Source organism: Ptychodera flava, chromosome 12 (genome assembly GCF_041260155.1).
Source record: "Ptychodera flava strain L36383 chromosome 12, AS_Pfla_20210202, whole genome shotgun sequence".
Lineage (NCBI taxonomy): Eukaryota > Metazoa > Hemichordata > Enteropneusta > Ptychoderidae > Ptychodera > Ptychodera flava.
The window spans coordinates 19,288,218-19,307,334 of record NC_091939.1 but is presented as its reverse complement, the minus strand read 5'-3'; the positions used below and the strand labels follow the sequence as shown (position 1 = coordinate 19,307,334).

The window sequence follows — 19,117 nt, the reverse complement described above, 5'->3', positions numbered from 1 at the left end:
TGCCTGCACATCAACGTGAAAAGAGTGGGAGATGAAGGCACACGAGCTCTGAGTATTGAGTGAAAAATTTTCTTACGGAGTTTGGGAGCACAAAGATCCCGCACATCTGTGGCTAAGATAGACCATGAAGCTAGCTCAATCCATGGCTAGACTGACTGACTCAGTGACAGCCTAGCTGCAAAATTGAAGCTCCACGGCTGACTCGCAGCGTGTTTGCAAGGTTATATCTGATTGGTCGATTGTCACTATTCACAGCAACTTAGGGAGTTTATTTGTATTATTTCATTATAACGGTACGATTCTGCCAACCAATTGGATAACAGCTTTGAAATCGCTGCGAGTCGGCCCAAGCTCCAAGGTGAGGCGATCGGTGAGTTTTGGTTTTTGTGACCTCGCCCATCAGTACAGCCACAATGCCGAAGGCCCTGTTGTGTTCAAAATAAGGGTGCCGCACATGGCACAATATTTTGATGTGAAATCCCACATATTTACTGCATTTGGTCGTACTGATTTATCACTACTGAAGACCAAACACTACACTGCGCTAACCTTGTCTATTATGGGGTCTGGTATTTGTTCAAACACGTCGACACGTTCCATAAACATTGAGCGTGTTTCTGGGAGCCGCCATTACCGGAAGTTGGTAATGGCGTGCCTCCCAGAAACGTTTTTGTTTTGAACAAATACCAAACCCCACAATAGACAAGGTTAGTGTAGTATAGTGTTCAGTCTTCAGTGGTGATACATTGGTATGACTAAATGCGGTAAATATGTGGGATTTCACATCAAAATGCCGCGCCATGTGCGGCGCGCTTATTTTGAACGCTTCAGGGCCTTCGGCATTGTAGATCTAAAGCTGCAAAATTGTAGCGCTACGGTGAGGCGGTCGGTGATTTTTGTTTTTTGCGACTTCGCTCACCAGTAGCGCTACAAGGCCGATGGCCCTGGGGAGTATCATATAAGCGCACCCCACTCGACCAGGCGTGTTGATGTGGAATGCAACATATTTACTGCATTTGGTCGTACCGATTTATCACTACTGAAGACTAAACAGTATACTGCACTAACTTTGTCATTTATGGGGTTTGAAATTTGTTCAAACACGACGATCGCGTTCCGAAACATTTCTGGGAGCCGTCATTACCAACTTCCGGTCCTACTAATTACTGCCCGTGACTGCCCGTAGCTGCCCGAGGACTGCCCGAGAACTGCCCGAGCACTGCCCGAGGAAAAAGTGAGCCAAATTTCGCCAATTTTAACACTAGGCCAATAGGTTCAGTTTAAATCATGCCCAGCCATCCAAAAATATCATTGATTTGGCGTTAACCTGATGTTTTCTCCGACGGTTTTGGAACTCTGAAGACGGCCCCGCTCGAAGGACATCCGCAGCTTGATAGTAAGATCATACCATTTAGTCCGAGAGGTGGTACAATAACCTCGCCGAGTGCGTACAGCTTGATAGCCTACCACCCCTGCACTGAATGGTATGATCTCACAATCAAGCCGGGGACGTCTTTCTCGTCGAAAGCCCGGCATCTTTCGGGTTCTAAAGCCGCTAAAGAAAACACTAAATCAATGATATTTTTGGTTAGCTAGGCATAATATAAGTTCAAGCTATTGGCTTAGTGTTAAAATTGGCGAAATTAGGCCTACTTGCTCCTCGGGCAGTCCTCGGGCAGCTACGGGCAGTCACGGGCAGTAATTAGTAGGACCCCCAACTTCCGGTAATGGCGGCTCCCACAAACACTGACGCCCCACGCTCAATGTTTGCAGCTATGTAGATCCACGGTCCTAGGTGGGCGAGGTTGCAAAAACCAAAACTCACCGACCGCCTCACCGTAGAGGAGCTACAATTTTGCAGCGAAGTGACAGCCCTACGTACGATGCTGTGTGTTCCCGGTATTATACGGCCTCCGACGGTCGTACAACTCCGGAAACACACAGCATCGTATGCAGGGCTAAGAGACAGCCCTGCGTGGCAGGGCTCTATGTTGTGGGAAGCGTAGCCGTACAGCACTGCCACACAAAGATAACTCTATGACTGCAGTTCCCGTGGCACTAATGCACTATGATTGAGACAAGATGCGCCACTAAAAATAACGGGTGCCAATCGTGCAAAATGTCTTCCGACAAATCTTGAAATAGTGAAAAGTAGTGACTTCTTGTAAAATCTTTGTAAAATCTCTATTCTTACTTCGTCTCGGGCCTGGCATTCTCGTGTAAATGACGGGACTGGGAAAAACTCGTCGCCAACAAATCAAGGCTCGTGGAAGCATGGCAGCAGCCATTTTGTTTACCTGAATGACCTTTGAACTTCGTCACATGACAAACGAAAGAACAAATGAGTTACGACACAATGGGCGCGCTGCACTATGGGAAAATGCATTCTCTCCAGTGGTATTGTTCAGAGTCATAAACTTTTGCGGGTACATCACAAAGATGACAGTTACATAAAATCAAGCACACCTTTAACGGCAAAATGTTTACCCAGAAGAAGGCTTTTGGACAACCAAAAGCCGATAGTAAAGTGGTAAAAGGAGAGGGTAAGTGATGATATCGAACTTATTATACTTTTTCTGGCCGACGTTGCACATATCGCATGAAGGTATTCCTTCACAAGCGCAATGTCCCCATCGTCGAAACTATGCCGTTATGCTACCAGGTGTGATACGTTAAATATTGTTTAATCGTGTTCGTTGAAGTTTTCACAAAACATTGTATGATTTTATTCTGTCTGGGGAAAAACACGCTAAAATCTCTAGTCCTCGGCCTACGGCGAATGTTCCTCCGCATCCAAGTTTAGGAAACTAGAGCAAGCGTTTTGTGGAATGTCTACGAAAATACTACTTGTTTCAGCCCGGCTTCTGTTTATTCTCCCTAAAATATAGCAGTTAAACCTTATTCACGAGAAAGAGAGAAAAACAAAGAGAGATAAAACTTCGGAAGAAATCTTGTTTTCCACGATTTCCAGTCAGAAACTTCTACTTCAGCGTGAAGTATATTGTGTTAGAGCGCCAATTTTGATGGAGAGATTTCCCCCTTTAGATTACAGCAGTCAGCTAATAAGCCATGTACCGGACATCGTTATAAGCCAGGGTCTTCAGCAGAAGTTGCCCCATGCCCATCAGATGTTCGGTGTTCTGATGTTTGTGGACGTTTCCGGTAAGACGCTGCATTTTTTCGGGTAGTATTTCCAATGTCACGCATATCATGTGAAATTTCCTCCGGTCTTGTGAAAACGAAAGAGATGTTCATGAAACGAATTCCTACGGCCACAGTACCGTAAATTACAAATTTTTTTTCGTGACGACATGATTTACGACATGATTTACAAAAGTAAATATTAATAATATTAATAATTAATTAATTAAATATTAATAATTACAGACTCTAAAATCATTATGAATGAGATAAAAGACTTTTATGTACAGCTATATAAGTCTCAACAAACTGACCAATCTTCCTGTAAAGAGTTCTTACACAACATTACTTTACCTAAACTCAGTTATTTAGATAAGAAGTCCTGTGAGGGACTGATTTCTCTTGATGAGGCCTCAGCGACTCTGAAGAGCATGCCAAAAAATAAAACGCCAGGAAACGATGGTCTTACTAAAGAATTTTATCTTAGGTTTTGGCCGCTTATTGGTACTTATGTGGTGAATGCTTTACATTTTGCTTATTCTAAGGGAGAATTGTCTTCCTCTCAAAAGCAAGGAGTGATAACTCTTATAGAAAAAAAGGTAAAGACAAGCGTCAAATCAAAAAGTTGCGTCCAATTACATTGTTAAATCTTGATTATAAAATTGGTGCAAAATGCATTGCCAAACGTTTAGAGAAAGTTTTACCAAGTATTATTAATAAAACCCAGTCTGCCTTTACAAAAGGTCGCTCCATAGGTGACTGTATTCGGGTTATTGAAGGTGTCATGGAGTACACAAAACAGTGTGATCTTCCGGGTATTCTTTTAGCCATAGATTTCGAAAAAGCCTTTGACAGCCTAGAGTGGGAATTCATGTTTGAATCTCTACGTACTTTTAATTTGGTTCTTCTGTTATAAACTGGGTTAAGACATTCTATTCAAATCCTTCCAGCTGTGTCCTAAATCGTGGTATTAGTACAGGTCTTTTCAGTATTCAAAGAGGTGTACGACAGGGTGACCCTCTCTCACCCGCGCTTTTGTCCTTAGTTTGGAAGCGCTTCTTGTTGGTATAAATCAACACTCTAATATTAAAGGGATAAGTGTGTTAGGCGAGACCATAAAGAATTCTGCATTTGCAGATGACCTCACATGTTTCTTAGCTGATGAGAAATCTACCTTAAATCTTCTCTCTATTCTTAAAAAGTTTCAGTTTGCTTCAGGTCTTAAAGTTAATTTTAGCAAAACGGAGGCATTGTGGTTGGGAAAGTGGAGGAACCGATCTGATCATCCCTTTGGTAATTCCTGGCCAAAACAACCACTTAAGATTGTGGGAATCCATTTTTCCTATGACACGGACAAAGCTTATAAGGAAAATATTACAGCCCTTTGAAGTCGATAACTTCGTTGATTAATTCTGGAAAATGAGAGGTCTTACATTGATTGGCAAAGTGCAAATTATTAAAACCCTTGTTATTCCCAAATTCCTTTATATCTTCAATATGATAAATATTAAAACTAGTGATCTGAAGTTAATTAATGGTATTATTCATAAATTTTTGTGGAATGGTCCAGATAGGGTAAGTAGGAATACTTTAATTGGTAACATAGGGGAAGGTGGCATCAACATGATTGATATTTTTTCATTGTATAAGGCATATAGAATTTCATGGATTCAATTATCTATCTGACTCTGTCAATCATCCTTGGAAGCTATTTTTTCTTACTTTAGAAAATATATTGATATTAATATGATGTGATGTTAAAATGTTGCCCATTTGGCTTCCAAAGTTCTATGAAAGTATGCTGTATTGTTGGCAGGAAATCAATCCATTTTCCTTCACTCCTCCAGTGGAGCAGGTTATATGAAATAATGCGAATATTCTTATTGATAACAAATTTGTTTTTCATCCATATCTGTACAAAAAAGGTATTATTTTTTATCAGATACTTTTGGGAACAATTCTAAATTCAAAAATCAAGCTGATTTTAAAGCTCTTGGTTGTAATTTAAACCATTTTATGTTTTGGTTGGGTATTCTCGATGCCATTCCATTGAAGTGGAAAAAATGTGACTCTGTGCTAGTAAGACCAGTATTGCCAATTGGAATCTTTCTCAAAACAAAGTTTGTTTGCTTATCTAGCTGCAAAGTAAGAGATATTAGAAAGCATTTTTCATCCAAATATTTCATACCAGCAAAATGTAAATTTTATTTTTCACATTTGTTCACCATTGATACAGAGGAATGGCCAGAAATATTTTTGTTACCCTTTAAAGTGTCTCTAGAATCCAAGTTACAAGACTTTCAATGGAAATTAGTACACAATTTGATTTATACAAACAGAAGACTGTACAGAATGAACCCTCCTCGTACAAAGAGTAGTCTTTGTACCTTTTGTGAACGAGTAGAAGAGACCTTGATGCATCTTTTTGTTGAATGTGAGAGTATCCAGTGTATTTGGAATGGTTTTGTTTTGTTATGGGGTGTTTCGACTGAAGCCCCACAAAAGCTATCCGCTAAACAAATTTTGCTGTGTGACACCTCTTTCTCCGATCTTCTAAATTATTTGTTATTGATAGTAAAGAAAACAATTTTTGACTGTAAAATTAAGAAGATTATCCCTTCTTTAAGATTAGTTAAGTTAAATATTAGAACTTCAAAGCAGACTGAACTTTACATTGCAAAAAGAAATGAGAGCTACAGAAAGTTTTTAGACAAATGGTCGAATTTTGAAGTATGCATGACTCCTTTATCAGAAGTAGAAGCATAATGTATGTGTATGTATTCTCTTTCTTTTCTTTTTTTCATCTAAGTCATCTGTTGTAAAAAGGGAAGAACTCGAAATAAAAAAAAATGTTAAAAAAAAATATATATATTAATGTTTATCGATGAACTAGAATCCGTCGGGATGGTCATCCTTGTCTTTCGTAAAACGGAATTATCCAAGTATTGTGAACTACGAGACTGATTTTTTGTATTCTAAGAATATGTAAAAAAGCATTCAATTGTCTATCTTGTATTTTGTGCGATGTGTTTTTCATATATTCATTCTGTTCGATTGCATCGGTTCCACTGCAGGATTCACGGCACTATGCGAGAAGTACAGCGCCGATCCAAAGAAAGGCGCCGACGCACTGACAAAGACACTCAACGAATACATTGGTGCGATCGTCGAAAACGTGCTAGACTTTGAGGGCGATGTGATCAAATTTGCAGGTATGATGTTGCTGTTTTTTCCATCAGCTGACCTATCATATATATATATATATATATATATATATATATATATATATATATATATATATATATATATAATATATATATATATATATATATATATATATGCAACAGCAGTAATCTCATTTTGGATATATCACATCTTTAGCATGATGAACTTTGAGCGGTTCACATGCTAGAGTTTTTAAGTTAAATCTATCAATACTTACCTTGTTTGTTCTGTTTGTGACATTGTTGCATTCTGCTTACGGCAAACAACAACCTCATGGTCGGGAAATTTAGATGAAAGACTAATGCAACTACAACAACAACAGAAGGGGTTCTTTTTATTGGAAGAGGGGAATGAGTCTCTGTAGTTCTATATGTCGATCTTTTACATGTCCGCGTCAAGTGTTGTACGGTTCAACTTGATTCAAACTCGTTTTAATTTATCGATGATTGCAGGCGACGCCATCCTCGCCTTTTGGGAGACCTCAGTCAAGACTGTACTCCATGGATTGGCTAGCGCTGTGAGATGTGGCCTGAATATTCAGGACAAGTGTGATGATTGGGACACTGAAGTTGGAGTCCAGCTAAGAGTCAAAATAGGTATTTGAGATATATATATATATATATATATATATATATATATATATATATATATATATATATATATATATATATATATCACCCACATAAGATTATTGTCAATGGCGTGATCTTGTCATTATCACAATCACCAACACCTGTGTCGTTGTCGCAATTATCATCATCATCATCATCATCATCATCATCATCATGATTACCGCCAAAACAACGCCAACAGCATTAACACTGTCATCATTATCTTCAGCCTCACTATCGTGTCTTTCTCCGTCAAGGTATTGCAGCCGGTCCGCTATTCATCACTTTCCTTGGTAACCAGGAGACCCAACAATTTGTCATGTCAGGATCCTGCATTGAAAACGTCAGAAACGCAGAGGGCGCAGCCAGTCCGGGTCTGGTCGTCTTGTCGCCGAAAGCGTGGAAAGTTTTACCCGACAAGGAGCTCGCCAAATTTGCGCTCATGGAGGACTCAAAACACGTCAAGGTTTGAAGACATTTCTGTCATAAAAATGGTCATTTTGCCTTGCAGTCCTTTCATTCTTTTGATAATGTTGATACCTTGCGGTTAAACTTCGTCGATGAACATGACGCGGGTTTATCGACATTCTGTTTTGAAAGTGATCACATGCGCAGGAATATCATAACCTGCAATAATTCATCGGGTCACCTTACTTTGTCTGTCAAGCTCGGAACAACACAGCCAATAGCAAATGAGATTGTCGATATCTGTAAGTTTTAAGCAGTGGGAAGAAAATCATTTTAAAATTGTCGACTCTAGTTCGCATTATTAAAAGAATGCAAGTCTATCAATGAAATCATCACTTTATTGAAGCTAAATTGGATAACAAGAGAGTTTTCATGTAACGGACGGTTGGTGAGAATCTTTGTGAATGACACTTAACGTCCTTTCAACATAAAATCTGGCTTTGCTTTTTTTAGATTATCCGCACGGACAAAGAGTGGGCCAAAGTTTTCGGTGTAAGGCCATCAAAAGAAAGTAAGTTGACCTCATTGACTCATGTCATGACGCTCTGTCTTCTATCTGATTGTATTATTTATCGGCTTTCAGGTTTTAGAACGAAACTGAAAGGATAGGAGTACGAGCCATGGAAACTAAATATCGTCAGTTATTGTGAATGATCAAGGATGCTAATTTTTAGTGCGCGCGCAATGTGTCTGTGTGTCTGCCTGCCTGCCTATCTGTCGGTCTGTCTATGTGTGTTGCACATTTTGAATTTTAACTTTCAAGTTTCACATTTCTCGGTTTACTTGTTTCGGCTATTTTCATTCATTCACAAATGTTAGGTACATCGAAAATCTTAATCATAATTTCGTATTAATTTGAAGAAATGAAAATACAAGTTTACTTTTCTCACTTTTGCATAACAGAAACCAAACTAAGCAAGAAAAAATCAGGGAAATTCAATGCATCGTTGCCTAGGAAACGCCAAAACATTAGTACAGTCGGTAAGTATCATCTCATACAAACACGGTTCACTGTAGAAATAAACTCAATCATCCCAAAGAGTTGACTCATAACTATTTTTGATATTAATATATGAATTAATATGATTTTTTATTCATTTTTTACAGTACGTAAAGGAATGTTGGAGCCATACATAGCAACCCCCGTCATGCACAAGGTAAACTTTGTGACTGCACTGACGACTTGATATTTCAAACTCTGTCAATTACGGAAAGAACTCTGTGTACTCTTCATGTCTTTTCTTTTTCTGATCTGTCTGATCTGCATATAGAGCGGGCGCATTATCTCATAATCCCATGTAAAGATATTCAAAAAGTACGCAAGGGGGTAGATTCTATTTCTGAAATGAATCGACTATACGGAGATGAAATACCTACATTAGTCACTTTTTCCCTTCGTCTGTGACCATGGAAACCCCTCTACCCAAAAGAGGTGACATCACTTGTTAGAGAGCTTGAATGACGTTATTTTGTTTTGTTTTCGACAATCACCATAGATCGAGGAACAGCAACCACTGGAATATCTGTGCGAGCTCCGTCAGGTCTCCATCGTCTTCATCAACCTGACTCTGGACAATGTACCCAAAGAGGAAGAGTGCTTCATCCTTCAGGATACGTTTAACGCCATCTTGGAAACGGTCAACCAATTTCAAGGTATGCACCTGGTACTCAAACTGTAAAAGTGTGAATTCCGGACGCCAAAACTTGGAATCATACAAAGTTGTTATTATTTATTGTCAAGCTCCTTTTGACTTCGTTTTCTTCAAGAAAATCTAGTCAAAACAATTAAATGATTCGGAATGTTGTAGAGAATAAATGCATCGCAAAAAAGAACGAATCCTGACTGATCTTTCTTTTTTTTTTTTGACAGGCAGCCTCAACAAAATATTCATGTTTGACAAGGTAAGTATACCAATAGCGTAAGTTGACGTCATTATTCCCTGCGTTGGTACTTTCTTTGCCTGGAATACTGGAACTGCTCACGCTTGATATCACCTTCTTCCTTTCATTTTCCAGGGCTGCACATTCCTTGTGATATTTGGACTTCCCGGGTACAAGCACGAAAACGAATGCGCTCACGCCTTGCAGTGTTCACATAGGATCAGAGAAAGACTTGGGAAAGTGCGCAAAGTGACGTAAGTATAGTCAATATTTAACGGATTACCAAATGTAGCAAATGTCAACAGTGACTATGGATGTTTTTCATTCCACTTTTGATCTTCAATATAGCCATTTCAATTTTCGTTCCGAGAGTCCCTGTGATAATTTTCAAGACTTTTCCTACCTTCCTTTATGACTTATCATTCCACTCACATATTCACAGTCGGGCGTCAGTCGGAGTGACAACCGGTAATGTATTCACAGGCGTAGTCGGTCACCCTGATAGGTGTGAATACACAGGTAAGGGAAAACTTACTTTGCTTTGGAGTTCAGAAATCTGTGATTTTATCAACTAGTAAAGACAAACAAACAGAGAAACTGTGTGTAAAGTCATGATGTTGTGACGGAACTCCAGTCCAGACACATTGAACAATTGTGCAAAAGTTTTTGAGTGACAGATTTTCGATTTCCTGTCAGTTTAAAAAAAGTTACATAAACTCATCCGTATAAAGTAAGCTGCTTTCATTAGTACACCAGAAAGACATGACGATATCATTGTAACTCATCTGTTCACATACAACGCAATCTTCTATGATAGTGATTGGACGAAAAGTGAATATGGCGGCGCGACTGATGATGCATTACCCAGGACTCATTGCGACCGATGACGAAACCTATCGACTGTCCAAGCTCGGTGACTACTGCTTCAAACAACTTCCGATCAAAGAAATGAAAGGAGTTAAACAGGCCGGTATTATTAGACACTACCTGGAAAATCAAAGGTAATAAAATATATTTACAAAACGATTGAACACAAATATAAAAGTTAATAAGTTTTTAAACATACGTACGAAACTAACTTGTATATAAATAACATGTTCGGATAATTTCGTTTGTCTAGACAAAACGATCCCTGGAACCATGCCAACTTCAACTTTATGGTTTCTCATCGGAAACTTTACCTTTCTAGGCCTATGAAGTTTTTGGACTGTTTGTTACAGATTGTAAGGTCCGCGATCTGTGAATATGTATGTAGCCATCGTTGATAATAATGCATTATCAATAGAATCGCATGCCTAAACAACATCTATTCATACACCGTGGACAAAACAATGTGGCGTTTCAAACACTATATGCTTTCTAACGGTGAGTGCTGTGATTCAGTGGTTATCTGTCTGAAGAAGCGATTTCTAGAAATGAAAATAAAACCAACATAAAAAAGTACACAAAACGGATGTAATTTCTCTTTCGATTTTGCTGGGTCGGAAGTTTCTTACCGTTGTGATTGTGCTGATGAAACGGAAAGTTTTGATTTTTCTCTCTCTAAAACTCACATGTTCCTGTTCATAATTTTTACAGAGCGAGCCAGCATGGATTAAACATAGTTGACAGCGGTCATCCACTATTGGGTATGTACTTTCACAGTCAGATAATATAAACTTTGAATTCGAGAAAACGTAAGAGAAACACATGACAGTGCGGTTACTTTTGCCGTGAGGTACAAGAGAGCCAATTTGCTTGTGGTTGAATGTTGTATGAATCTGATTAGAAGCGACCATGAAATGTACATGACATACTATGGATAGCCTAGAATCCGTTATCAATTAAAATCTAAACCTCCTGAAATTTAAAAAGATAATTATCTGTTATTTGTTTATCCTACATGCAGTTTGTCGATGCCTTTAACTTCTTTCTGTACTATTGTTCTTTCTGCAAAATCCGACTCGAATATTGCTTCGCTATCAGCCAACTTATCTCTGGTCTATTTCCTTTCCGTTTTACAAGCAAAAGCGGTTTTGCCTGAAGGTTATATACACTAAAACTCGGCCAATTGTTCTTAAAATTCAGATTGTACTTTTGGTTTCTCTATGACTCCATGTTATAATCTAAATAGCATAATTTTCCGCACTGTAGTGGACGATGAACAAACTATACTGGTGAAATATATTTACAGTCAAGAGCCACGCTAGAGTGGTTCTCAAACTTCCAATTTGCAAATTCTGTTCTCTTCCTTATATTGTCCATGCTCCATTTCTGGTCTAGGTTACGGAGACGAAATGTCACAGTTCAGTTCTGCCTTGCGTCTGATCACGGACCATCGTGAGAGAAGTCATCGTCGCTTCGTGATCTTCGAGGGTGAACCAGGTGTCGGGAAGACACGGGTTCTGATGTCAGCCACCGATGAGGCGATTCAGCGGAGACACAAGTGAGTAAAGAGAGTGGATGGCGTGGAATGGTTGAAATATGCACTGTATTATACTATGTGTTTCTACAGTTTACAAATGAAAGGTCTGCTAATATACACACCGAACCATTCACTTGAAAACTCGCCTTCTGTCATGTGGCGCCGGCCGCCATATCCTATCCTTTCAGAAAACCGCTGGAATATCTTATTCTATAAGGTTGTCCTCGTCACGTACGTTACAGTAAAATATAGGGCAACGTCAACTGGGTAACTCGAATAACTACATTCACCGCACACCGATAATTATTTGCAGCATACGGAACCACAAGTAGAAGCTTTAAGACGGCTACTGATTAGAGATTTCTCGGTACCGTTTCATGGGTAAAGTTTTATATTGAGCAAGAACTTTATCAAACATTAAGTATAACTTTTAAAAGTCGTCCATTGTTATTGCAGAATGTCATGGAATAAGCTAGAATCTTAGGCGAGGGGTAGAGTCTGTTGTTTGTACTTGCCTTTTTTCAATTTTGATTTGACTTTGGTTTTTACTTTGCACATTTTTAGGGTAATATCGTGTCCTCTGTGGATGAACGACTCCGGTACACCGTACTACACCATCAAGAGGCTGTTGCTCATCCTCTTCCACATGGACAATTGCACCAATCACCTGCAGCGAGAGGAGGTTCTGTTCAACGCAGTGGATGCCGCGGCTGAAGGCGTGAGGGACAATCTGTGTCTGTTGAATGACTTGCTTGGTCTCCAGGTACACTTCCCCGCTGTTATATCTCATGCACTTGCTAATGATATAAAAGCAAAATAAAAACCTCCGGGTGATGACTAAATTTTGAAATGTGTGAATTGGCGAGTATATCTTTCCCCGTGCTGGCAGACATAAGACAAAATAGAAATATGTGTTTACAGTAACCTGACGTACCCTAAACTTTTTTCGAACTTGTAAAATTTACGCACAATTTTGCCAAAATTGCCGTTTTTGATGGGTCGCACCCGTTTAAAATTTTAAAGAAATCAAATTATCCTGCCCTGTTTCCTGAAGGCAGGCTAACGGGAATACACAATATTTTTTAGCCTCAAGCATTTTTCACTGCATTAGTGCCTACACACCTAGTTTATGATTAAAAAGTGAAGGTATTGATGAATATTAGGCAGTGTTTCATCTAGAGAGGGCCACGGGGGGATTCCCCCTCTGTTTACATGTTGGCACCCCCTGGTAATTTCTCAAGGGGGACCAGCCCCCCATAAAATGGTGTTGGTCACATGTTAGAGATACAAGTAGAACATAAGAACTGGTGAAATCCCCCCTAAATTTTCTGGTAAAGGGGGAAAATCCCCTTGTTGACGCCATCCTGGATGAAACACTGATGAATATTAGGCATTCTAGGTATAGTTTGAATCTTTCGAAAATTGTGTAGAACCAATAAAAAACTCACCAGTAAAACAAGCCGTGTTCCAACTTATTTTATTCCAGATTCCCTACGGCGAACAATTCGCTCACATGAGTACATCAAAACGGGATATGGAATTAAAGAATCTTCTTGTCAAGCTTGTCCACCAGGTATGTTGACGACATTATGAAATGCTTAATTTCCCCGCCTTGATCCTATGAACTACGAAACTATTTAAACTTAAAAGTGTAGGCCTGGGCCATGTACTTATGTGCGTTTGTGTGTTCCCTGTGTGAATGTATCTTCATGTTTTAAACGACACAATTTTTCCCGTAAGTCGAACGGAAAGCTTCCCATTAAGCTTTCCTTCAAAATTACTTTTCATTAGTTTTAAAATTTAGTTTTTGAACGGCTATATTATCTTGTTCTACATGTATATGGCGAACAGTAACACTATCAAATGGAAGTTTCATGAACATTCGTGAGACGAACATTTAGGCTGATTTATGTTGTTGAATATGGCAAAATTGCGTCCCTAGGCCCAATTAGATGTATGTATACGCATTTTCTCATCTTTTCCTTAGGTTACTACCAAGCATTGTTTGATCTTCGCCATCGACGACGCCCACTTTATCGACAACGAGTCCTGGGAACTTCTCGGTGATCTGGCAGCCGACTCCAACGCTGTGTGCGTCATGACCATGAGACCTTTCCCGCCCAACATGAAGCCATGCAAAGCCGCTCTGGATATACTTAACAATAACTTTACAATGCACATTAAGTTGTGCGGACTGGAGCCTCAGTATATGGAACCCCTCGCATGTCAATTCCTTGATGTTGTCAAGGTGCCTTTGGATCTTATCAAGTAAGCATCAATGCTTTTCTTGGCCGTCTGAAATTTCTATCAATAGGCTACTATCTGGATTGAAGATTGTAATTTGATGTGAAGACTCACACACAATTACTACGACAAAAAATATCAAGCAAACACTAAAGCACAATCGACCCTTTCTGAATAATTTGTCTTGGGTGCATCCGCCATATTGGAAATGCACATGACAGGGGTTTACTTAAATCGGATGTTGAGAGGGCTTGGTTTAGTTTTAAATATGTCCCGCCCCATTGTGTACCGTTCAACTTCGCCACTGAAATGTAAAATGCCGTAAAACTTGCATTATTCAAAAAAGTGACAGTGCGAGGAAAAAGTTTGACCTAACTTCACGGAACTGTTTCCTTTTCAGAATTCTCGAGACACGTAGCCATGGGTTACCGTCCTGGGTGGAGGCCTTGGTGAGCGAGCTGAAGGCGACTGACAAACTGAAAATAATTCCTGACCCAACCAGTATGGACCGCAGCCAGTATATCTGTATTGTTACACCCAAAGTCAAACTCAATGAATTGCCTGTACCAGATTCTCTGAAAGGTCAGCGATCCCACCTTAAAATATAGTAGTTGGTCTCTTTTACACATATCTGATCTTCGGTATTTTACCGTAGGAAGTTATCATAACGAAGAGATTATAAGACAAACGGGAGTTATGAAATACTTGTATACTATGGTGCAGAAGAATGAATTTATCGCTAATACTACTTTTAGTGAGACATAATTCCCCGCTGCTATGAATCGCAAGGTTTCGACAATATGTTTTAAATATTTCAGTCGGCCATACTAGTCGCGTAATGTTTCGCTGTCATATTCTAGAATTTGTCTCACAGAAAGTGTCGTACATATTAACTGAAAAAGCATGTCTCGAGCGTTAGATTTACTGGTATCAATGATAGAAACACATAAATTTGCATCATACTTAATCACTTCGTTGGTTATGCGGTGGCATAACTTCATCCAAATTCTCCAAATATGCTCCTCCTATATAGGTATGCTTCTTGCAAAAGTCGATCGACTCAATGCTGGCGATCGCATGGTTGTCAAGTGTGCAGCGGTGATAGGCATGTCCATGGGGCGAGACCTGCTATTGAAAGTCGTTCCAAACTCCAACGCGAAGAAGGTGATGGCGTCCATCAACAACCTGGTGAGGGCCAACCTCATGGACTATGTGGACTACGAAAGTGATCAGAACACCCTTCGTTTCAGAACAGGTCTGATGCAGGAATGTGCCTATTCTCTGTTGACAGAGAGCCAGCGAAAGAAACTACATGGCAGAGTGGCCACGTTTCTCGAGGAATGCTATCTGAAGGACAAGCAAGAAGGTAAAAGACCAAACCTGATGTAAATAAGATGTTGGAAGATGTGCTCGGTCTTCGTAATGTATGGCTCTCGGGTTTGCTATCATCTCGTCTCTAGGGACACGATGCCAATATAGGACGAATGTGAAGAACAAAACAAAGACGAAGAAAACGAGCCAGTCCCTACATCTTATTTTCATTAGATTTCCAAAGCCTATCAAACAATCAGCAAAATATACTAAAAAAAAACAAAGAAAAACAAACACACACACAAGCAACCCCCAAACAAACAAAAAACAAGCAAACAAACAAACAAACAAACAAAAACTAATACATAGTTGTTGAGTCCTCCACGTGGAGGGAACGTAAAGAGGAAAGCTAGCAATTTCTCTTTTAGTGATTTTTTGACAAACATTATGTGTATTTCTTGTGGTGGTTGTCTCAATATTTGTCAAGGCTTGAGAGAGAGAGAGAGAGAGAGAGAGAGAGAGAGAGAGAGAGAGAGAGAGAGAGAGAGAGAGAGAGAGGGGGGGCGCGCTGTGGGAGAGAGTCTGGATATTATCACTTCTGCCAAGATTGTGTTTTTTCAGGATGAAAAACAAACACATTGACCATATCTGAGGAAGAAACGATTAACCGTTTTAGCCAAAAAATCATTTCATTGATAGGTAGTAAAGGCAAAGAAAAACAGAGGAACAATGAAGTCTGTATGCGAGTCATTTGCTTAAAAAGTAAAAATTCTATGATTGTTAGTTTTGTTCGTTCACGAATTTATAATTGTTCGTACGTTTTGTAACTTTCTTTATAAGGTTTTGTTCGTTCACTATTCACTTCACTGGTTTTATTTTTATATCGTCAGTGAATGTTCTTCATAATAGTCTCAATTACATGTTATTTTCAAACAGATAAATCATTTATAAACAAGTTCAAAATGGGATTTATGTCATCAAAGACCGACCTGGAGCGATCTGAAAGCAAGTCAAGGTAACCCACCTGGCACCATATTCCTCATATTGTCTTAAAAAGCGACCATTTTCCCTCATAAATGATTTGTGTGCCTGTCACATGGTACCTGCAACAGTGGAGTAGCTAACTGATTGTGTAAGTCGCGAGGCACGAATTTCCATTGCTTGAAACTCAGTCAGCACGACACGACGGACAAAGTCACGAAAACAAGCCATTGATATTAATAATTTTCTATAGGATTTAGAAAATTTAGAAAATCAAGTTTCACCCGCCCCGTAAGTATTCGTGAGTTAAAATAACACATATTCAGGTATCACTGTGAAATTGAGTCGGATATTCTATAAACATGCATATATCTGAAATTTCCACGTGTCCAACTTAGGCTGCGAAACTACCACAAAACATCAACCTTGCTACTGTTAGCCAAGCAAAAATGCGAAAGCATAACCCTGGTAACCACAAAACCCATGATCAAAGATACATCATCAAACCAAGCAATTGACTTTAACTTGAATTTAATATTATTAATAATTAGTGAGAAGAGCGAGACGGGCAAAGACGAGAGTGACCTGACAACCGTGTACCCTCAGCTGGTGCGTCACTGGAGAGCTGCTGGTAACAAAGCAAAAACACTCCAGTACCTCATCAAAGTCGGCTCTATTGCCATTACTACCGGTCATAACATGCAGGTAACGTTTGCTCCTCACAGGTTATAGCATACGTACTCTGAATCATTTTAGATGCAGAACCTTTTCCATGATATCATTTGAAAGTATAGTTTTTAACGATGGCTGGATGAAGAATGCTTTCTAGTCATGACTGTATATCGTTTTGATTTTTATTCACACAGGCAATGTCATATCTTGCCCAAGCCAAGAACTTGAATCCGTCCACAGAACAGCAGGCCTTCATTGATGATCTTCTCGGTCTGGTGAGTGTAATTTTAATAAATAGATATTGTTAAACTCCAGGGAAACGGCATGTTTGCAGAGGAACGTAGAGACATCCTTTTCTTTCGCTTTATTTCAATTCATTTGAGAACTTCTGTTTGTCAAATCATGGTGCATAGCTGCTTGATCGAACTTCTATTTTCCGGTTTCCGGGAACTAAAACTCCCTAATATTGCGATGGTTTCCGTGGTTATACATCTAAGATTTCTATGAAATACAGCAATGAAACAGAACTCGTCGATTACAATAACAATTTTATTCCATCGCAATATTTTAAATACTTGTTTGGCCTATTGTTATTATAAGTTCAATCAATATGGGGTTGTCAAAGGGACGATATCGTGGCATTTTTCACAGTGTCTGCAGAAAATTTGGGAGGGTCACTTGTTTTCTCGCAAACACTTTTGAAGGGTCACTGTTTTTCGCGCAGCATCATTTTGAAAAACACCGGCCCTCCCACTCAATATTTCTGTCCAGTCCCTAACGTCTATCAGTGTCTGCAGAATTTTCGTTACTGGTAATTCAAATAAACATAAGGTAACCGTTGCTCATCCGAACGGAATCTTGCATTTTCTGCCGAGGTCTCTTCCCGACTAATTTTCTGAAATCAGTATAACAGATTTTCGCCGGGGGCGTCAATTCCATTTTGGTAATTGGTGTGTCTTTTATCGACTTTCAGGCTTTGAATTGGAGTTTACGAACGTTCAGCGACAGCACTAAGGTATGGAACTTACTTAATGCGAATCATGGTCACGTGAACTGAATAACAAGTCCAGTGTGTGGACCGCTTCATCCTCAGCCTAGCCTTTGGTATCAAATGTCGATACCAAAATTACTTTCGAAATGTGACAACCATAAATTTTACATGATATCTCTAGGAGCTGTTACACTAAGCAAACCATAATTAGTAGTCTACTTGGAGGTAGAAGAGAGCTTAGACATATTTATTTCGTTGAGTAGTCCGCTCAGAAAGTGAGGCGGGAGGGGGTGGAACGCATGCGTAACAGCAGCAACAGATTATATACGGCCCCTAACTTTACCCTTGGGAGCTAGGGGATATGTAGACATATTCCTAGTCTCGATTTCTGAACCTTATCGCTTCCGCTTACAAAGATTGAAGAACCAAACATCAAGGGGCTCCTCGTCATATCTATATCCACCGCCAGCGGCGCACTTTGCTTTGATCATATAGATGATGTGCGTCATCAGCCAAAGGACGAGGTCTGGAAAGCGAGTACTTAATGAGTAGTCCCTTCTCTTCTTAAGAATTTCCCATAATTTCTTCAACTGCATCGAAAAGTACTCGTTGACTGGGCTAATTTAATGAATGTTTTGTTTCGTTACTTTCCTTGTATCTTGAGTTGTTTTTCGGGTACCATAATTTGCTGTAAATTTTGTTGAGTATGACCTATATTTGATCCACTTGTTTCAATTCAGGGTCGACAAACAAAGTGGAGAGGAGCTGTTCGCAAATTGGTTCGTGGCAGTAAGGCAGAACTTGCGATGAAACAAACTGAAACGAGCGAAAAGAGCAGCGAAGACAGCTTTACGGAGTACACTTACTATGATCACCAAGGCAACGTCGCCTATGTTAAGGGTGGACGATGGCGACGTCGCCTTCTCGTCACCATTTTATTCGGACTGATAGTCTTCGGGATCGCCGGTGCCATTCATATGTACCATCTCGATTGATACAACAGATGAAAACATGTAATTGTGTGAAAGAACACTACATTCAAATGACGTACTCATGAAATGTGTAAAATAAACCGTCCGGGCAAAGCTATGTGTATGGTTTGTGTTCTCCATGTTTTTTTTATATTTTAATTTTTTCCGCATGCACTGAATAACTGGAGGTTGCAAAGCATCTTTCACGTTTGTATCA

The 19,117-nt window shown here is 39.5% G+C and overlaps 2 protein-coding genes across 2 annotated transcripts in view; one reads left to right on the top strand and one right to left on the bottom strand.

The window, feature by feature from the left end:
- LOC139145301 (GTPase Era, mitochondrial-like) overlaps positions 1-2,312 on the bottom strand; it is a 13,225-nt gene extending 10,913 nt beyond the window's left edge. The window contains exon 1 of the mRNA XM_070716350.1: positions 2,195-2,312. Within this exon, the coding sequence (XP_070572451.1) occupies positions 2,195-2,288 (94 nt within the window). The 5' untranslated portion in view covers positions 2,289-2,312. The remainder of the gene's footprint in view (positions 1-2,194) is intronic.
- Positions 2,287-19,014, top strand: LOC139145300 (adenylate cyclase type 10-like). Its single transcript, XM_070716349.1, has 25 exons — positions 2,287-2,543; positions 3,046-3,162; positions 6,216-6,353; positions 6,819-6,962; positions 7,235-7,443; positions 7,899-7,956; positions 8,349-8,426; positions 8,553-8,602; positions 8,942-9,098; positions 9,316-9,347; positions 9,462-9,580; positions 9,769-9,845; positions 10,144-10,327; positions 10,905-10,954; positions 11,589-11,751; positions 12,295-12,493; positions 13,217-13,303; positions 13,718-13,998; positions 14,375-14,556; positions 15,008-15,340; positions 16,222-16,300; positions 16,818-16,971; positions 17,133-17,213; positions 17,912-17,953; positions 18,670-19,014. The coding sequence occupies exons 1-25, from the start codon at positions 2,480-2,482 to the stop codon at positions 18,922-18,924; spliced, it is 3,333 nt and encodes a 1,110-aa protein (XP_070572450.1). The 5' UTR covers positions 2,287-2,479; the 3' UTR covers positions 18,925-19,014.
- Positions 19,015-19,117: the final 103 nt, after the last annotated feature.